The sequence below is a fragment of the Toxotes jaculatrix genome, chromosome 1, assembly GCF_017976425.1.
Source record: "Toxotes jaculatrix isolate fToxJac2 chromosome 1, fToxJac2.pri, whole genome shotgun sequence".
NCBI classification, from domain to species: Eukaryota; Metazoa; Chordata; class Actinopteri; family Toxotidae; genus Toxotes; species Toxotes jaculatrix.
The window spans coordinates 5,928,799-5,950,654 of NC_054394.1; the positions used below are offsets into that span (position 1 = coordinate 5,928,799).

The window sequence follows — 21,856 nt, forward strand, 5'->3', positions numbered from 1 at the left end:
AAAGCAAAAATAGTTTCACTCTAGGGTGGGCCTCTGCACAGTTTAATCTGTCACTCTGCTCCGCTCATTAGTAGGAAAAGGATCGTTGTTCGTTTCTGTTTCAGCAAAGCTGGCGAACAGTTGTTTTGTCTTTTGGGAAGGGAGGGGCTATACTTGCTCCTCTGCTATCAGAATCAACACACACAAGAAACACACACATAAATCATCACCATGCCCTTTGTGTGTGTGTGCTTGTGTGCATCTTTCACCAGATTGGTATTGTGCAAGATTAAAGAAGTATCATCCGCAGGGAAGGAAGTCAAATAGTGAAATGCCTTAATTGGGGGCGTAATGCAGATCTTTGGTGTGATAAAGCAAGCAGCAGACCACCCTCTCAGCCACCTGAAGGACACACTGCAGCCTTGCATTGAAATGGGAACTGTGCTAAATGTTGATGGGTAATGCTGCAGTGGTTTTAATGATGGGACTGGAGTGTTAGACGAGGATTAGTTGTATCACACTGAGCTGCTAAAATTGACATAATAACTCTGTTTGGTCTTATTGGTTGTAGCACTGTTGTACTTGAAGTTGTTTACAGAAAGTTTGCAGTGTTCAAACCAGTTCCATGAAGAGCTCCTGTGGTTTCATGACAGTGGTTAGAGTTCTTTGCAGGAGATGAAGTAGAACTGCTGAGCTGGACGTCATGGATTCTGGGGTAGATCTAAACAGGCCCATTTTACAGCAGACATTTTGATCGGTCAAATCAGGAGAAGGAAAAGCACTCAAGGGCTCGGGTATTGTTCATGTTCATATTGACAAGTGAAAATGTCTTCCATGAAAAGGGAGTCCCCATTGTCCCAAGTCCTGGCATGCCTCCCAGCATTTATGGGACATTTGTTTTGAATTCTAGGTTGAGGTAAATGCAGGGTCCTAGCAGAGGACCCAGTGGTTTCCAGGTGCCCAGTTGAAGTCTGTGAGGAGCACATCATCTGATTCTTGTGGTTATTTACTGTCATACATGCTGTCATATGTCCATACTGGGGCTGAAAGATTTATTGTTTTTAAATGAAAAGAGTTAAGTTTTCAATTTGCAAAAGCCCCTAATGCTGAGGCTGTAACACGTTGTTAGTCATGTCTTTAAAAAGCTGTAAGATGAGGAAGAATTATCCTGCAAGTGCTAATTTAGCCGGCTGTCATCTGCAATCTGGTGTAACTAATTCATGCTAATTACTGAGGTGGACCACACTGCAAAATTACATTTTTGGCTGTTCTGACAAATTCTTGCATGATGTGACTGTAGTAATGAAGTGGCTGACCAAATATTTTTCTTTTTTGTCAAGAAAGAAACCGCCCAGCTCAGCAGTTCTACTCCATCTTTGTTTCACGATGGTGTATGAAAAGAGAGAGCATGGATAGTGCCTTATAGATGTTCAAAAACACCAACAGACACCAACCATGATGAGTCTTTTCCTAGGTGAATGATCTAGCTCATCACCTCAGCTCACGCTCCGTCCCTGATGAGCTGTCTCATTAGTGTAAATGAGTGGCAGCTGGTGGTTAGTGACCAGTAGTCAGAAAGTTGCTGTTTACATTTAAAACACATCGTACCATTGTTTTAAGCTTATCACCTTTGAATCTTTGGGATTTACAGGATTTGGAAAGTACTGCAGAAGTCCTCGTCCAGTTAGTCTGCAGTGTGCAGTGCTGTCACTGCTATTCTTAGAGCTTGTCAGGAAGGGACTAACAAGCAGTTCATCATTAATACTGTTAGAGGACAACTATGTAGGTTTTAACTATATATATACTTTCCATGTACTGTAGGAACAGGATAATCGAGTTATTATGCTCAATACAAACTCATCTTCTTCAATGTTATGTAGAAAACAAATACAAGAATTGTTCAAGGCCCTGTGTACCCTTACAGGTGTTCTAGTTGTTGGCTGATTAGACCTCTGCTCAGGTTGAAGATGTGCAGAGTTACACTTGGACATATGTCAGGCCGCCAGATCCCTTTAACCATTAAAAATGATGGTGTCATTTGCCCTATTCTAACAGCTGAAACAAGTCTGGAAGATGTCAGACAGTCTGTAAACACCCACAGATACATGGATGTGTAGGGCCTTAAATCATAGACAAAAATAAACTTAAATCACAGTCACGATATTGGCAAGAAAAATCACTAGATAGATATTTTCCTCAAATCTCCAGACCACGATTCATAGTTAGTCAAATACAGTCCATCTCGTAGAGTTTTTACGAGAACTCTAATACATGGGTTGCAACTGAACTTGGTTGGGTTGGGTATCAGAGGAGCGCTCTTTACAGTCTCTCCAGGCACAGTGGGTTCAATAACAACAAGCACTCTGGTACAAACTGAGAAATAATGATGACTATGTTTGGGAGAAAATGTTGTAAATGCCAAATATATTATATATTAAATTATATATCAATAAACACAAAAGTGTAAAAGGAAGAGTCATGTATTTCAGTTATCCTGGCAGCCGCTGTGAGCACTGTACGTCTGTCTGTGACCTTGACTCATCCCCCTTCCTCCTGCTGTAACGTGAATCCCTTTGGTGCCGCCGCTCTAAACACCGCTGCTCTTTTCGTTATCCATGTCTTGTCTCACTGCAGCATTTCAAACAAAACACACACAGATACACCCACACCAAAAAACGCCTGTTTTTCTCCCGTCGATGCAAACGCTGTCAGCTCCCTCACTTCTCCTCTTCATTTGACTTCAGTTTTTACATTTTTGGTTGTAAATATTTCATACATGCTCAGTGTTGCATTTTCTACATCTAGCTGACTGCAGAGTAGCGCGCAAACAACAAGCAACCAAAATAAAAATGTAGCTGCCAAGTATTACACTCTGTCGACATGTCACTCGTCTCCCTTGTGAATGTGAGCTCAAATGCTGCTTAACAGCTTTGCACCTCCCGTGAAAAGCCCCGGGGGGGTAAATAGTTTATTTACCATTACTTTCAGGCGCATTTGATAGCACAGCTGATAGCGTTACACTGTAATAAGTGAGACTGAGTGTGTGAACTTCATATTTAGACTTGACACATTATGTCAGCCAGTGATGTGTCTGTGTAGACAGCCTGATCCAGTCTTCTGTTCTGTAATGTGGAATCCTATTTTCTCAAGATGACATCCTTCAACCCTCCTCTGAGCATTATTGAACAACACCCGCTGAAGGATTGACTTTGGGCTTGGTGTGTGTATGTGTCTGCGTGCAGTTTGTGAATGAAAGGTAAGATCCTGTGATGCACACGGACTTCCAGGGATAAATCCATCACAGGCTCGCCTCAAACAGCAGCCTTGCCTCTCTGCCTGCCAGAGGCCTGGACTCTTGCTGGGCTTTTCACACTGAGATGGCCTGAACCTGTACCAGTCTGACATCTTATTCTCCTGTGTCCCGAACATGCAGGAGCTCACTTGCTGGTGCATTCCATCAAGACCCTTACCTCTGTTGCCATAGGAGCATATATTATTTAGGAGTAGGCTAGAGGCTTTTGAGAAGAGCTGCAGCCAAGAGGAAGACTTGGCAGCTAAGATGCCATTCTGTAAAAATAAATATATATCCTTGAAAGCTGAGAAAAAAAAACATTTCAGGCCTGTATGTCATTTTGTTTTGACACTCCGTCAAGAAAGACTCTTCTTAAAGTGGTTGGGTGAATGTTATTTGGTGTGTAGCTGCAGTTCAGTTTCATCCCCTGTTGGTGTTTTCTTGGCAAAAACTAGTACTGTTGTGAACTTTGCATGGAGCCGAGGTCTGCTAATCACTGACATTCTCTTAATGTTACTAACTTAATGTCACAGATAAGATTCTATTTATTTTTTTCTAATGAAAAAGTAGCAATACTGAACACTTAAACATTTAACCTGTTGACCAGATGGAAATGTTTGAGAGCCTAATATTTTTAGCTATGCTGCCAAGCATTCCTCTGGGGATAGTGTCAGTGTCAGTCTTTTTGTTGGTCCACTGCTTTGACCCAGACTGAAATATTTCAAGAACTATGTGATGGATTGCCATGACATTTTATAGAGACATTCATGGTCTCCAGAGGATGAAATCTTCTGATGTTGTTGATCCCCTGACCTTACCTTTAGTGCACTTTGAGATTGATGTTCGTGGTCATGAATGAAATATCTCAACAACAAATTCTTGGATTGCCATAAAATTTGCTACAGATATTCAAGATCAGGAGAGGATGAGTTGTCATGATTTTGGTGGTCCTCTGACTTTACTTTAGTGCCACCATCAGGTCAGAGTTTTTACCTATGCAATGTTTATTGCATGCCAATTCATGGTTCCCAGATGATGTACTCTGATGACCTTGGTAATCCGCTGAGCTTTACTCTAGCATCACCATGAGGTTGACATTTTGGGTCTATATTGGAAAATCTCAGCAACTTTTAGATGGATTGCTGTGAAATGTGGTGCACACGTTCAACCTCCCCTGAGGTTGAATTTTAATATCTCCCCAGACCTTTAATGTAGCACCACCATCTAGTCCAGATTTCTTTTAGGCAAATATAAAAACCTGCAGAACTCAAGACATTACCATCAGCCTAAGCAGTATGTTCTGTTTAGTGCTAAATACTAAATGTTAGGATGCTAACACACTAAAGTTCCACTGTGAACAAGGTAAACATTTTACCTGCTTAATATCATGTTATGTTAGGATGTTGAAGTGAGCATTTAGCTCAAGCACAACCTCACAGAGCTGCTAGCAGAGCTGTAGATCCAGTGTCTTGTTTGCATTGATTAAAGAAATTTGGTGTCTCATTATTAGTATTACTAATTATTGCAGTTTCTGTATTGTTATCACCATCAACAACATCATCACATTAAGGCAAAGGACTAATCAGTAACAGCAGCAGTTACCTCCTCCAGCCAGCAGCAGTCATATTAATTTAGAAATCAATGCACACCTGCTTTAACCTGTTTTGACCAGGCTCAGGTGGCCACAACAAAAGGGAGGCACACTTCTGGAAACAATTAATAAAGAATATTTTATTAAATCAAATGAAATCCAAGTGCCAAATTAAATATTTACAACATAAGGTGTGAAAATCAGTGAAGTCAGTGGTGTGTGGTGTGGATGAGTGAAGGACATGGGTGTGGGTGTTGTAAGGACTAAGACAAAACGTAAAGATAAACTAAGACAATTTATGTGGGGTGCCTGTGGAGAGGAGCAGAGAGAGAGAGAGAGAGAGAGAGAGAGAGAGAGAGAGAGAGGGAGAGGTTAGACTGCAGTCAGGACTTCTGCAAACCTACAACACACTGGGCACCACAGGTGTTCCAGATCATGCTAATCAGCTACCTGCAGAGCACACAGAGATACAGGTTAGCACCAGATCAAACCCTGAGAGGACCGCAGGGGTCATCATGAACCACATTTAACGTTCATTTTTTAAACAGTTCTGTTGCCAGCTGCGTGTTTGATTAAAATGTTGTATTGACATTTTGAGCATTTTTCCATTATTTCTATGCTTTTGTTAGAACGGTTAGTTATAGCTCTGGTTGATAAAATCACTGAAGTGCCAGCAGAGTGATGTTAGTTAGCTCTCCCCTTGCCTCTCATTAGCACCATCTATGGTGGTGGGAGCAGTTTCTGGTGATAAGACCCCCTGTCTTGACATTTGGCAACCGGTTAATAGGATAATGACAAATAAGTGATTGTGAGTTTATATAAAGAAATGATATTTGTTCATATTGGATCACATTTGGTCCTTCTGTTTTGCAACAGGTCTCTGTTGTGTCAGTATAATACCCATATGGGTATCAGCTGTGATCATGTGTTGAGTCATAATCATCACAGGAAGAATGTGTTTTGTTTAACACAAACAAAACACTACTTGCTACTTGCTACTACTCTTTGAATGCAGCTGCTCATTAATCATGTGGCTAGCGTTTGCGCTCACTCTCTAGGAGCATCTATTCAGGTCAACCACATCAGGTCTAATTAATCTGAGGTCTGTTGGAATTGGGTTTAAATTAGAATTGGTTCTCTCTTTGAAAATGACTTCTTGCACATCAGGTTTGGAGAGGTTTTCCACTGGTCCATGTTGAACCAGGGGAAAGAGCGATATATGATTCTGAATGTTGTAGGATCTATGTGAGGATCCACTAAGAAGCATGCAAACTTTGGTTGCAGCGTGGACAGATGGATAGATGATTACTGCTGAGGGGGGAAGAGATGGGAGAAATCATAAACTCCAAAATTAGAAAGAAGGATAAAATGATGGTTGATGGGGTGAAGAGGGGGAGGGGGTATCTCTGCATGAGCATCTCGACTTTGTGTGTGTGTGTGTGTGTGTGTGTGTGTGTGTGTGTGTGTGTGTGCGTGTGCGTGTGGGACATAGATGAAGAGAGAGACTGACAGGCAGAACTGTATGAGTTGATTAGTTTCCTGCTCACTTATTAGGATGCAGATTAGCTGCATTGAGAAACATCTGGGAGCTTTTCTCAGGCCCACATACTCCCTTCTCCTCTCTCCACTCCTTACCTCCCCTTTCATCTCTTCTTCTCCTATACCAGATCTAGCTCTCATCTTTCCTCTTTCCACACTTCCTCACCTCTTCTCCTCCCCTGTCTTGTTCTCCCATCTTTCCTCATTTAGCCTCTTTGATTTCCTCACCTCTAACCCTCTCAGCCTCTGGTTTGGTTTCACTCTCACCTCTCCGCCCTCACCCTGCCTTTCCCTCTTGTTTCTCTGAGACAAACGTTGTTTCCTGTCCTCCCGCTTCCTCTCCGCCTCTCTCTCAGTCTGTCAGTCAGAGCTGTCTTTTATTCCCTCTTCATTTCATTCAAATGAAAACGAGGAGATTTCAGTGTGGCTCTGTCGTCCGGAGGAGGATTTGACTGGAGGCTGCATATTCAGATTGGTGTGAATACTTCTTCTCTGCTGCAACACACAAAGAAGGCTGAGTGGGAGTGCCTGCGCCCATGTTTGTCAAAATCGCATCCTGCACCAGCTTATGTTGACAGTTGAAGTCTTAATGGCTCTGCCTGCAAATGTAACCACAAGCAAGTCATACAAAACAATATACTACATATTACAGCAATTTTATTAATTACCCTCAGGGAGCAGTAACTCATGTTTGTTTCATAACTCAATTTTTATTCTACTGATGTTTGCACGTTACCCAAAATCTAGATAGCAGGAAGACATCTCTAGAGGCAACTTTTTTTATCATTAATCTGTGAACCAACATGAGAAAAATGAGTCATTGGCTGGTAGTTCTTCAATAATGAAATTAAAATATGGTGTTAAAATGGTCTCTGTTCATATCACTGTTCTTTTCAGTGTAAATAAGGTAGAAACTTTACCACCTATCTTTCCATCAGGCCCACAGAGACTACAGCGTTATAGCCTGAGAGAAGCCAACCTGAATCAATTTCAAGTTTTATCAAGTTCAATTTTATTAGCATGGACCACATCCACTGAGAATTGAGGTAGCTGGAAGACAGACCAATTAGCAAATTATGGGTAGTGGTTTAGAAGATGAAAACAACGGGCAGCACCTAATTTTGAGTAAGACTTGGGCACTGTGTTTGATTTATGGCTCTGAAGGCAAATCCAATCGCCTGCAAATTAATTATGCTCCGTGGCCACTGACAACACTCCTAACCCAAGCAAAGTCCCACTGAGCCTGGCCAGGCTACAGCCAGCAGAGGAAAAGTTTGTGAGCTGGATTTTAAGACTAACATTTGACTTTATGAACCAGTGATGCAGGTCAGCCAATTGTCTTTTACAGCTGTGGGAAATTTTACAATGTTGTCAAACCTGCTGGCCTGAGAGGACATGAGAATACTTAGTATTTTATACTGTAATTGTTTTTTATTACTAAATAATAAAAAGGGGAAGGGGGGTGTTCTGTGTTGGATAGTTCATAATACAGATTATGCTTTGTTTGTTTTCATATACTGTTCATTATATTTAATGTTTACTTTTCCTGTGTGAGTTTTTGAAAAGCATATTTGGATCTTTCATCACTTCTCAGTAACGAAACTTTGGACTTGATGGTGTCACACCTCAAATGCCTACCTGCTCCCACTGCTTCATTAACAAAAAAAAAAGAAACCAGGAAAGATTGCTGCATCTTAGTATTTGGTGTTATATTTCTGTAATGTTTGGATGAAGAGAACATGCTTTCTCTAGACAGTTAGCCCCTGTGAGGATGTTAAATGTTACTCTAATTGATATGGCCAATTAATGTGGTGGTCACATTGCATTTGTAGTGTTCATCTGAAAGTGAAACACGGTGGAAGCCACTGCCAGCTGTTCAGGGACAGTGAGCATACAACAACACTATAATGATGTTACCCAAAGTGAACACTGAGCAGGAAAAGCTCCCTCTGGGACTTGAATCCCCACAGCAGTGCAGTGCCTTGTCTCACTTACACTTCGACCAGACAGGAGCCATTAAATTATGCCTAATAGGGGCAAATAGGGATTTTTTTTTTTTTTTTTTTTTTAGTTTTCAGTCAGGCACTGATGAGGCAGCCAGTTTCATGGGAGACATTTTGGTAAGTGACAGCTCCTTATTGCAGAGCCTTTGTAATAAACCGGGCAGAGAAGCAGAAACTCTGTGAATGTGCAGACATTCACGCACACATTTAATATGTGATAATCTACTGAGTAGATTATCCTTGTAACATAGATTACTTAGCCATGAGCAGGTGGTGATTTCTGGAGTTGCTTTTTAAGAGCAGATGTCAGCATGCTGTTAGTCATGGTGTGTGTCTGCTGGGGCGTGTGCGTGTATGTGTGCATGTGTTGTGCCCATGCGTGTCTGTAAGCAGCCCTGTGGTCAGCAAAAGCACCCTGAGGACAATGAGATGTGATGAGCATCTCAGAGCAAATGCCGCTCAGCTGTCATATTCTTGTGTTTGTGTGTCAGTGTGTTTCCATGTACAGTGTGTGTCTGCTTGGTTCTTGTTGACTCGCGCTTGTAGCCACTAGCACTGACACACTTCCCCCTGTTTTGTCATGTTCCCCCGTCAAGGTCTGCTCATCGCATCTGTGTGTGTGTGTGTGTTTCTGTGCGTATGTGATGCCAGCTGACCCAACAGTTGAGGACTGTGTTGTGAAGTATGCATGTGGTTACCATGGTTCCCCATAGTTTCTTTTTATAGAGTGCCAATGAGTATCCAATTACAGGTGAAGCTCCAGCTAAAAAAAACAATGATTGTATAAACAGAAATAATATTTTTTGAGTGAAAAGACATGCATGCAGAATTGTGTGTTTACAAGTGCAGTTACAGAAATTCATTTCCCATGAAATTACCTCTCTGCACTGTGAGGACTATATTTCTCTGTTTTTTTTCTGGTGGGTGAAAATGCACTCAAAGAGCATATCTGTTGAAATTAACCACAAAGTTTTCTTGGTGCATTGTTTGTAGCACACATAAAAAAGAAAGTATTTTGTTACGGTTTGTTACAGTATGAACATTATGAAATGTTTGCTGCTGAAAACTTTCAAATTTCAGTATGTTTGCATGAAAACTAAAAAACTAGAGTGTGCTGCCCAGTAATACACTAAGTGATAAAATCGTACATAGAAACTTGCACATGTATAAATATTACTTTGGTCTTTAATATGCAGCAGTTAAGAAAGGTTCCTTCAGTTCCTACTTTTTTAATAGCAAGTAATCTCCACGATATGTATCAGTGAAAGATGCATGAGAAAAGCTGAGAGAGGATGTTGTCGATTTACTGCTCTCCCTCTTTGCTCACAGTGAGTAAAATGGGTCAGTGGGTAACATTTTAAATTTCCCCTCAAATACACCACAGTTCAAGAGGCCATTTCAGTTAGTTGTCTGCAACCCAGCTGATGGAAGCACAAACCTAATTCAGGTTTTATTTTCTGCAACATTTGGAGCTTTTGCTTGATATTCATTAGAAAGTCAGATGAAATGATTGCCTGTGCTTGGCAGTGAATGCTTAAAATTACAGCCAGGAGCTCATTAATATTTTATGCCAACACCTCAAACCCCAAACATGTCAGTAAATTCATTTCAAACCTGTTAGGCTATAACAGAAAGATATTGCTGCACAGAATATAAGAAATATGAAGTATAATCTTCGCTGTCCTAGACTCCTCATCCATCTGAGGAGTCTAGGACACACAACCATAGATGAGGTTTAGGCAGTACATTTGCAGGGGACTCTCATCCTCAGTTTTTTGGAACTTTTATACAATTCCCCTGGCATTTGGTCGCAGTAATAACACTACATCACACTACACCAATAAGTTAGTTCTTAGTGGTGAGAAATGACCTGATTTCTGGTTTCCCAGACCACAAACTTGCGGCACGGATTAAGAACACAGAGGCTCCTCTTATCTTCAATAAAAGCAAACTGCTATATATCACAAAAAGTGATGCATTTTCATCCAGAAGCCATCAGCATCCTTCCATTGTTAAATCTGAATTATGGCTAACTGGTAGCTGCAGCTGTCAAGCTGTCACTGAAACTAGACAAGGCCTGACGTACAGTCTGATTTAGGAGCCTGTCTTTTGCTTATCATTAAATTAGTCATAAACCTTCAAAATGAGTTGTGCTTCCTTAAAACAGATATTTATTTATACTCATCGGGTTCTTGGCAAAAACATCCACCACATTAGTCAGATCCAGATCTCTGACCAAATCTGATTTACTTACCACAGAAGAAGATTTTGAGACATCACAGAGACATCCTGGTTGTGCCCTCCCCCACAAGTTGTAACTGGCCAGTGCAAATTTTAAACTGCCTGGATTAGAAAAAGAAGTAACTAATTGGGATGCAGTAGTTAAGCCTATCTCGCACAGGCCGGTTTATCCCTTCTTTGGGGATGTTAGTTTCTCAGTAGGAGAGCAGCACGATGAGTGTGTGTTCAGCAGTGTTTGAAAAAACCACACAAGTGGATTCCCATGGGAACAGGCCCAATCCTTATTCTTGATTCTCATGAAGAATCCCAGGATTGTATGTAATTATATACTCTGTGCTGGAAGGGATGCGTCCCTCTTGGGATATTAAAAATCCACCCATCACTGATTTAAAAACTAACCTAACTTTCAACTAAGTGTAACTCTACTCCTAAATGGAATCTTAAGTCTTAATCATTTTAATCACTTTAGGAAAAATAAAAAAAACAAGTTCTGATCTCTGATGTGAAACCAGAACATAAGTTTCCTGATTCTTCCGGAGGCCTGGAAAACTGCCTTTACTTTTTATTTCTCAACATTGTGTGTACATAATTTATATTTGCTCATGTAGACATAATCATGCTATCCCTATTTTTCTCTGTTTTGCAGTTCCACTTACACATGGACTGTTTTGATCATTGAGACAATTTTTCAGTGACACACTTAAAACTGGACTGGACCAAACCAATATATATATATATATATATATATATATATATATATATATATATATATATGAAGAAAAAAAGAAGTACACATACTCACAGACTGTTGATGAAATGCTTCTCACTGGCTGGCTCACAATGGAAACACACACGCTCACACACACGCACACACACAGACCCACACAGATCGGTTCATCCTCCACTTGATTAGGTTAGTCCTGCAAAGAAGCTGCCATCAGTCTTAATATCACTCTAGAAAATAGGTTCTCTCTCAGTCTAACAGAGGCTGTATAGGCTGTACTGTATGGGTGTACAGAGACAGAATCTGTTCCCCACAAGATGTGTGAGAGCTTGTTTTAGCCATGGAGGAGTTGTTACATACTTGTTACATGTCTGCCGGAGGTTTGCTGAGACACACACATGCACACAAACTTATATCATCCAGTTCTTAACCCTCAAACGGCCCTTTTAAGTTGTGAGGACCAATCAAAACGTCTTCACTTTCTCAAAATGTCCTCACTCCATAAGGTCTATGCTCAGATTGGTCCTCACAAAGATACATCTGCGCACACACATATACATATACATACACATACACATACACATACACATACACACACAGCCCGACACAGACTCATCTTCCACCTGGAGTGGCAGCGTGCCCATTGAGTTGTGAAGGACTTCTGCATTCATGCAGTTTGCAGTTTGTCTATCTTTCTTTGTATGCATCAATGAATTCATGTCATGAAATTTTTAATGTAGCATGTGTGTGTCCCTTCCCACCATTACATTTACAAATTTTTCCATTGCCTGATATACCTCACATTCAGGAATGGATGTGTAAAGACATCTGACTAAAAGTGTCTCCTTTTGATCTGGACGCTATTAGATGTTGCATATTTGACAGGAAATAAAAAGGCTAAAGAAAGTTTGGCATGAGAGAAGCGTGCTCTGACAGTGTTATTTCCATGGGGTGCCAAGTGTGATTTAGCTTGATGACATCTACACCGGAAATTAAAATGTCGCCAAAATCTGGTGTTTTGTCTTCTACCACCAAGACACAGATTGCCGTGCAAATCAGTTCCTTTCAAATGTGTCCACTTGAACCTCCTCTCACGTGTTTCCCAATAAACGAGTATCCTGACAATCGATTCCTGGCATGCAGTGGATTTGCTGAATGCCACCTAAGCTGCGTGACATTGTTTGTTCCCCTTTGTCCTATTATGCACTGACATCTTTCTCTTTCTCTGTGGTGTTATGTAAATTGAGGATATATTCCTCATCAGTCTTACTCAGATTGACTCTAACGGTGACACGAGTTCACAGTTTGTGCTGTAGACCACAGAGATGCGGGGACTCCTCTGGGAGGTGCGTTTTGACATATTTCAGATTTCTCAGCTGACCTGTTAGCCACACAGACAGAAAGAAATGAAAATATCTGCTCTCTAATGTGTGGAAACACATTCTGCACTATACTGCAGAATGTTTTGCAAAGCATTTAATAGACTAAAGTTGCAGCAAAGGTGATTGGGGAGTTTGCAGTGAGACTGTGGTGTGGTGGCTTTGAGTCCTGCTGCAGCCTTTGTCTTTTGTCCTATGTTGTCTTATGTTGTCCAGATAATACCAAATGAGACTGACTTCAAACAAATGGCGGTCTAATCCCTGTGCGTTATTGATTTACAGTGTCAGTGACAGTGGTGTCTGTAGCCTGACCTCAAACAGCATGAAATTCAAAGAAGTGATGAAAAGTCTGATCCGTATGATTTATTGATCATCGGTGTCCTTCATAGATGACTTTGGTCCAAAGCCTGGGATGTGATGATGTGGTATTTGCTCAGAGTGATGAGCAGTATAATTACATGCAGGGCTGTTTTTGACCACTTTGGTGCGCTAGGTCAGACTTCCACTAGCACTCCTGAAGGCTTTGATCTTTTCAGAGTCAAATAACCTAATGATTTTTTAGTTTCATTCAGCTTTATTCAACTTTACTCAGCTTCTAGGCCACTAGAATAGTGAGAAATAGCCTGCAGTCTCAGACTCAGAGGTTCCAAATTTCTCTCTCACATACATTTCCACAATGAGTGAGTAAATAAAGACCTAATTGAAGTTGTTATAGTCTCATTAAACGATGACTGGTCTGTAGTCACTGCAGGCCTGTTTTCATATCCTTCACTTGAAAACATTTCGTAGCACATACAGCCACTGACAGTTTTCTAGAGTGCCTATGTGATTACTAAATGTGCTTTGAAAATCCATGTTAAATGACAACAAAACAAGCAGAAACTGACACGCAGCGTGGTCAGTTAGGGTCAAGGAATACATGTTTGTCTTTGATGGGAGCTCCACTTCAGGCATATACTTAATAAGCTTGTGAACTTCAAAGCTGCAAATTTGCTTTTGCCACACGTACGCCATCTTTTTTTAAATCAAAGCTTCAGAAAAATAATTCTTCTTGTTTATTCACACAAAGTGATGGCAGTAGAGTTACCACGTAGAGGGATCAGTACAAGAAAATGGTGCAATGCAGTCATCAACCCTGGACCACTACTGCATTTGTATACAGCATTTGTTGTAATTAGTCACACTTTGTTTTGGTAGTCCAATCACAGTTAGTTACAGTACACTAATACGTCAGTGAAACATGTACTGAACATGTATACATAAATATAAATATATAAATATAAATATAAAACCACTAACTGGTTTTAATGTTGTGGCTGATGGGTGTAAGAGCTATACAAGAATCTAACTTATCTTCTGTTTGACTCATTTATTTTATTTTCCTTGCTAATCTAAGCGTTAGTTAACCACAGGGAAGCTTGAAAGCTCGTGGAGAAAGTGGAGGTCGTGACCGATTGTTGTAGATACCCTCCACAAGTTCACAAGATAGAGAAAGTTGAATATTTGTGTGATTTGAATGGCTTCATTCACGTCGCAAGGTTAAAAAAAAAAAACAGGAGGGCAAAAAAAAATGTTAAACATAAAAACAGAGTGGGTTGTGTTGACACTAGTGTCTAAGAGGATTGACATGTTTGTAGGAGGAGAAGCATATTTGTTCTGTGAGACAACGCTCCAGAAGTGCTTTAGAAAACACTGTCCTGCCCTTTAGACCTACTGTATTTAAGCCTTTACTAATAGTTACCATTTGTTAATGCTTAACGGTGTGCTGCACAGCTCTATAAATATTATAAACACTGTGGAAGGATGAATAGAGGAGCCATGGTGATGAGAGAATGGATAAATGTGGGCAAGAACAATTAGAGAGCTGTGGAGAAGAATGAATCATGAATGGTTGAATGGAGATTGTGTAACACGACACGATTTGTTCTATTAGTAACTTCTGCATTCAGATTCACCAGCCAGTTTTCTGCAAGTGTACAACAGCATATTTTAAACAGCTCGTACCTAACTGGAAAGTCTTCATAAAATAGTTAGAGTGCTCACTTTTGTTCAGTTTGGTGATTGAGGCTGTTTGGTCCGACCACCTCCTCTATATTTCATGTGTCTGCAGCACATGTAGCAGAGTACATGTCACAGCTGAGCAGACACTGGTTTAGACTCAAGCAGTGTCTTCATTGTAAGTTGCAAAGTAGTTTGTCAGATGTATTGCTTGAAAGTTAATAAACAATGATCCAATCATTTTCCCTTTTTTTTTTTTTTTCATTTGTGATTAACATGTTTGGCATGTTAGTGATGAACAATCCAATACCGAGGCTTCATCCGCCCACTGTCTATACGACTGAGCCAGGGGCACTTTGATGTTCCCACTGAATAGGTGCTCTGAGTCTGGCTGCTGTTTATTACAGCACTGGGTGCAGACCTTATTAAAGAGTGTTGGGCCTCAGCGTGACTCCCATCAGGCAAATAAAGGCAACCGAGGCCCTCCTTCCCTCCCTTCTTTAATTGTCTGTCTTGTCTACGTCCACCTAACAAACAGAAAAGATGATTCATGTGTATGAAATATAATGCAAACATTAGTGACACGCACGGTTAATATGGATAGTGTTTTTCTTTTGTTCTGGCTGTCAGTCACAGTAGAATTTGAGTCACTGTGTAAGCAAAGTTTATTTCTCTGTGTGAGTTTGACCGCTTGATGTTTTAAGCATCAGCAGCCCTTAGGGCACAGAAACAGCACCATCACAGATCGTTCCACAGCAGTGTGTGTTATTGTGTTAGACATGTAACACATGCTGACTAACATGTCTAACTCTGGCATCTCTGTCTTTCTCAGTTCTCAGTGGCCTCTGCTCCAATGACTGTCCAGAAGAAGTGAAGGTAAGAAATCTGTCTTTGTCTGCCTTTTGGTTTGTCCACTGTTCTAATGATGGCATGAAAGAAGTGAAGATGTTTCTTATCTATCCTGACAGCTGACCAGTCTGACCAGGTGTGTCTGTCTGGGTGTACTGTCTGTACCCTTGCACTTATCCTTACAAGCATAAATCTTAATCCTCCTCCAGAGCCTGTACTCAGCTTTTTTTTTTTTTTAGCGGGAGGAGAGAGATATCTGATATGCCTCCACTGCTGGCCAAAAAGTCTATGGCAAGGATCAACTTTTATATTCAGGAAATTAGGGAAGTGGATTTGAATGGGTGATGTGTTTTTTTTTTTTTTTTGTTTTTTTAACTCTAGGGCCATTTAAGCCCCGCTTCATATATAAAGTACCTATCTTTTACTGCAGCATGAAAAATATGACAAAAATGGAAACCACAAAAATACATGAGGTTTGGCTTTATGCAGTAAACTAATTTTCACCTGCTCACACTCCTAACAGACCTGAATAATAAGAGTCAGTAGTCCATGCTACCACTCATTCTTTCATTCTCTTTCTAGTGGTTGACATTTTCAGATAAAATATCAACGTGAGAAATTTTTGAATACAAGGGCAAATAAATGCCAGGAGCGCCTGATTTCCAGCTCCTGTCCTCCGTGAATGTAGTTGGAGGTTTTGTTGCTCATTGCTTGTTGTTGTTCAGGGACACTTTGACTGCGATGGTCTCAGCTGACACTGGGTTGTGTTAATAATTTTATAATAACGGGTATCCATCGCTCGTTTACTTTCTGCTCAGATTCTGGACGTTTATGAGATATCCAAGGCTTTGTGCTGCATTGGTGTGACAAGCCCAAACGGTGCTTATCATTCTGATACATACAAACCTGGGCAAGGTTAAGTTCAGCCTTTCACAGAGGTCCCAGCTTGGCCTTAAGCTCCTTTTGTGTCTCTAGAATTTGCCTCATTAACAAAAGCTTGGTCAAGAAAACGGCATCATAAATACTTAAAAGATTCAAATACCACAATGTACAAACTTAGAACAATGACATACAAAACATAGGCATAGATAAGATAAGATAAGATAAGAGAAACCTTTATTAGTTCCATAATGGGGAAATTACATCCGTTACAGCAGCAAAGAGAAAGATACTGTAGGTACTGAAAACTATGGAAATCCAGATACAGCTTTGCATAAATATGTTGATGGAGGTGTGTTTCTTCAGTTACAGATGAGAAGACACTTCATAGCAGTTTGTAGTAGGAGGAGGGAAGATTTTTATAACCTACAGTGGCAATTATTTTGTCCTCCATCTCGGTCATTATGTGGTATACAACAGTAGAAATATGTCCTTAGTGTTACAGAGTAATCTTCCAGAAATGTGCCCTTGCACTTATTTGATTGGACAGCACTGTTTGTTACCAGACGGCAAACACTGAGCTGTGTTCAACTGTTTTATTAGATAACTCTGGACCTATTGAAAAAGGGCTAAGTTTTTCCTTCACTTCTAATGTTGGTTTACACACAGCCTTATTCATGTTGCTACAAGGTCCTTCATAAGGGGACAGGGTTTAAATTAGCTCAGTATATTAAAATATGTTCTACTCCATGACATTATCTCATGGCTGTAGCTACTAGTTACGCTGCAGAATAAAACCGCTTTCACACGGCAGATGCACGTATGACACAAGTCACTTTGTGTTTAACCTGCATTCAACCTTTCATATGAAACATTCTGTTCAGTGTTCGGGGGTGTAATGTTTTGCATGGAAAACAAACCGTATGCTCTCATATAGTGCCATTTTGGAGTTAAATGTAGCCATCATTTTGTTAAGCTGTCAGCTTTAAGCACCTTTTATTCATCCTAAAGAGCTCATGTTGGATGCTTCTGTGTAGGCGGATGGAGGAATTTGACAGAAATAAAGCAGCCAATAGCATCACTCCTTATACAACCTTTCACCAGCGGAAAGCCCTTTGCAAAACACATTAGCTTTGACACCAACAAGAGGCTGCTGGTATTAGAGTTGTTTTGGTTTCCTGTCTCTCTACTCTTCCACCCGCTTGTTGTCTAACTGAAAGGTATGATGAATGCAGTAGACGAGTGGAGCTTGCGGCTGTTTCTACTCCTCTCCTCTCCCATCCATCAACCACGTCTATCTTTTCATTTCACTCTCCCACTCCTCTTCTTCTTAGTCACAGCTCTCCTCTGCTGTCTTCCTTTCAGCCCACTAGTCTGCTCCTCTGTGGCTTTCTCATCTCTCTCTCTCTCTCTCTCACTCTTTTTCTTTTATTTGACCTCGTTCCTTTTCTTCTTTCACCTGACCGCTGAGTGTCACAGCATGAACAGCCAAGTCTCTGTTGCAGTGGGGGTGTTTGCGTCTCATGATTAGCTGATGTAAAGCGAAGGATGGCTCAACAGATCTCTTCATTAGCTGTCATCCTTTCATAATGAAGAGATAAGACAACCTCTCTGTATCCGCCCACACAGGCGCGCAAACACACAGCTGTCACACTCATTTATGCTCAGTCAGATTCAAGCCGGCTAAGTCAGACATTTGCCATGTCACCTAGTGAAAATAAAACTAAAAAAGTGCTCAAGGTCACTGTGGTGGCATGTCTGTCTGTCTGCCTACTCTTGCTCTTGTCTCTCTGTGTTTCCCTGTCAGCCCCCCCCCCCCCCCCCCCTGTTTTTTCCTCCCTGTCCTCTTTTGCCCTCACTGACAAAAAAATAAATGATATTTGCAAAACATCAGCATTTGTCAGTTGTTTTTTTGCTTATTTGTGTGTTTTTTTTACAGCCTTTTGGTGTTAACCAGCCAGGTCCCTATGTCATGTACACCACAGTGGACTCCAACGGCTACCTGAAAAACGCCTCTGGTAAGTACTTTCTGTTTTTAACCACTTTTAATGACAGCTTTCACTTCTTATGCCAAACTATCCATTTCATGATAGAGAATAGCCAGAGAGGCATCATTTTTTTCTGAAGATGCCACTGCCTGAGCTTTTATACATCTACATCAGGTTTATTAATAACTTAACCTCCTAACAGTGACAGCTGTCCTGAGTATGGCTGAACCCCACAGGGTTTGTTTTGGATGATTTTAAGAAAGTAGAGGGTGAGAAGAAGAGGGACGTATTGATTTCATTTCCTTGAGTCTTTTTTTTGTTTTGTTTTTTTTTGTATAAATGAGAAAATAGCCCCTGTGCCTCAAAGACAAAGGCTGAAGCAGAAAGGGCAGCTAAAGAAAAGGCAAAAAGAAGGTCCTTCCCAAGAGTGCTGTAACTGAAAGGAAGATAAATCAGTTTGATAAGGCTCTTATCTTCGCTCCATGATGCTTCTGTAGTGTGTGTGCTCAGTTCACACTTATTTTATCTACATTTTAAAGTAATTTAAGGCCTTATTAGATGCTGAATTTCTTTTTCCTTCACCCCTGTAAATGCAGGTCACACTCACATTTGTATTTTGTAAAATGCTGTAATATATCTAAATATTAAATAGTCACTGGAAAATTAATATTCAGCCATTGTTTGTCAGAATTCAGTATTAAAAGATAAATACAGGTATCAGTCACATATGAAGCCTGGAGTTGCTGCGGTGGCATCGTCTATGGGAGACAGTTTTCTCTTAGTTGCCAGGCTATAGTAGAAAAATAGGTTAAAAACACTGAAGACCTTTTGTCCTCTGAACTTCCTTCTGCAGTGAAGCAGCATTCAACAAGCTGTGGCTTACTCACTTTTTTCTTCTCATTAAGTCCAAGTTAAATCTCTTTCTAGTAAGGACCAGTGTCTTTGTTGTGGACTTGTATCGCCTGTAGTTATACTCGTGACTTCTTTTGACAAAGTTCATTGGAAAGATGATGATGATGGAAGTGAATTTCTGTTTTGTTCGTTTTCAATTTCAAACAGCTTCTCTTCGTTTATTCTCACAGGGCCACTCCTTCTGTTATTGTTATCAGTCCTGTCAACATCTGTTCTGTTCTGTAGTTTGCGGTATAAACAATGCTGTAAGTAGCAGGTTTTGGTCACAATTCTCACATAAATTACAACCAGTATATTTGATTGTTATGTTGTAACGTGTGGGATCACATAAGATGAGCACTTTCTGTAGCCCTGGGACTCTGCACCACCCTGCACCACCTAAGACCTGCTTCAGTCTCATAAAGAAGGAAAGATAGACATGGGTAGGGAGAGACAGAAACAGACAGACAGATAAGTGGAGACATTGTGGATAGCAGTGCTGTGCCGTATTAGCTACAGTTAACCTAGCTGATGTTACGTTGTGGGAAGGACAGAGAGCTGGATGAGGACAAGGTGCACTGACAGCCTGGGGTCAGGGATATATATATAGTCTGTGTGTGCATGTGTATTCCTGTGTGCAGCATAATCCTCACTGTGTCAGATTCCATTGTTTCATTTGTCTGTCGGTAAAGTTGGAGCAGATACATATTTAAAGAATGAAAAGACAGATCACAGTTTAACATCATTATTATTTTACTACCATTAGATGTCTTCAAGCTCCTGGCTCTAAAACAGTGCTACGTCTAATGCTCCAGTGGCTGCAGACTTTTCAGTTAGGTGCTCTGTGTCCAAGGCCAAAGCACTGAATGGGCAAAACATCAACACTGGCCGTGCTGTGTTTAGTCGTCTCAAAGTGTGATGAAACACATGGTTTCATTCCCTCTCCACACACCCCACTGCTTTAAATTATGAAGTTGAATGGTCATAGAGAGAAACAGAAAACAAAGAGAGTGAGGGAGTGTAAGGAAGGGCTATCAACACTTGCACCTAAACCCACCACAGAGGAGATGGAGAGTGGGGGTGTCCCGGGTAGCTAGGCTGAGTCATTACCACAGCGGCCCAGGTTAGAATCCAGCCTGATCATCCCCCCATCGTCCCCCCTCTTTCCCCAGCCTTTTCTGTCTGTCTCTACTCTCACTGTCAAATAAAGTCTAAATGGCCAAAAAAAAAAAAAGATTTGTCTAAACTTGGGCACATTTATAGTTAAGTAAGTATAATTAAAGCATGAATCTGAAACATTCCTTCACCTACTATTTGATGTGTTGAATTGGCATCGGTTTTGTATACTGTTCGATATGGTCTTAAAGGGGTGGTGGACTGGGCCAAAAATACTTCAGCTGCCCAGTTCAGTAGATTTTGCTACATTAATATAAATGAACCAGTTTTTTTTTCCCACAAAAATAAGAGAAATCCCTCCCAGGCTTTCTAAGAGGTGAAATGAAGCATCAAAGTGGGTTTGAAGGCCAGCACTATGCAGCTGAGTAGCCCCGGTCTGATTCTCCACAGGCACCTTTCGAGCAGGTCAGCAGTGTTTCATGTAACTCAAAACTTCCACACAAGAAATAATTTTAAAAAGGTTTTAATGAAGGTATCCTATTTTTCAGCACGATGCCGTCACTCGATCTAGTTCATGCAAAGAGCAGATGGTCCTGACATTTTGTCCACTGAGTCACTACATGTCTCTCTGGAGAAAGTCTCTGGGTCCCCAGAGTGCCTTTATGCTCCTGGTTCAGTGATGTTCAGTAAGCAGAATCCCATCTATATAACATTAAAATATCCTGGCGTATTACAGTCTGCCCATCATAACTCTGGCTCATTTTTCCAGTGTGTGTTTGACTGGAGTGTGCAGAGAGAGGAGGAGAGCGAGAGTAGCCAAAGGCTTTGCCGGCACAACTCCCCAGACCCCTCATTTAACAGCAGCAGAGTGCTGCCAGGGAGCAGGCTTCGTGTGTGTGTGTGTGTGTGTGTGTGTGTGTGTGTGTGCACGCACGCACGCATGTTTGTGTGTCTCTGCTTGCCTGCGTGTGTGTGGTGATTTAAAGTGTATTTATTCTGTAGCTTGTGGCTTGGGGAACAGACAGAGAGGCTGCCAGAGATGAGCAATGATGGGGCGCACACAAACACACACACACTCTTACGCACACACACATACACACAATGTCTGGGCCTCTCCACTGGGGCCCAACGATCTTCACTTACCCTTCACCCTCCTGAAAGGAAGAGAGAGCAGAGAGGAAAGAAGAGATTATAATATGCTGAGAGATAGAGACAAGGACTGAGGAGGCACAGAACACAGAGATGGTAGAGAGATGAATGGTTAAAAAAAAAAAGGAAGGAAATAGGTTAAAAGAGATCAGGCGGTTGTTAGGATGAAGAGAAGAGGAAGAGATAGTTTGAGTGTAGTGAGGAGCAGAGGTAGAGCCATCTCTCATCTGCTGAGGTA

The 21,856-nt window shown here is 41.0% G+C and overlaps 1 protein-coding gene across 1 annotated transcript in view; it reads left to right on the plus strand.

Annotated features, from left to right (window-relative positions):
• itfg1 (integrin alpha FG-GAP repeat containing 1) overlaps positions 1–21,856 on the plus strand; it is a 122,769-nt gene that overhangs the window by 76,966 nt on the left and 23,947 nt on the right. The window contains exons 13-14 of the mRNA XM_041041986.1: positions 15,579–15,622; positions 18,414–18,492. Of these exons, the coding sequence (XP_040897920.1) occupies positions 15,579–15,622; positions 18,414–18,492 (123 nt within the window). The remainder of the gene's footprint in view (positions 1–15,578; positions 15,623–18,413; positions 18,493–21,856) is intronic.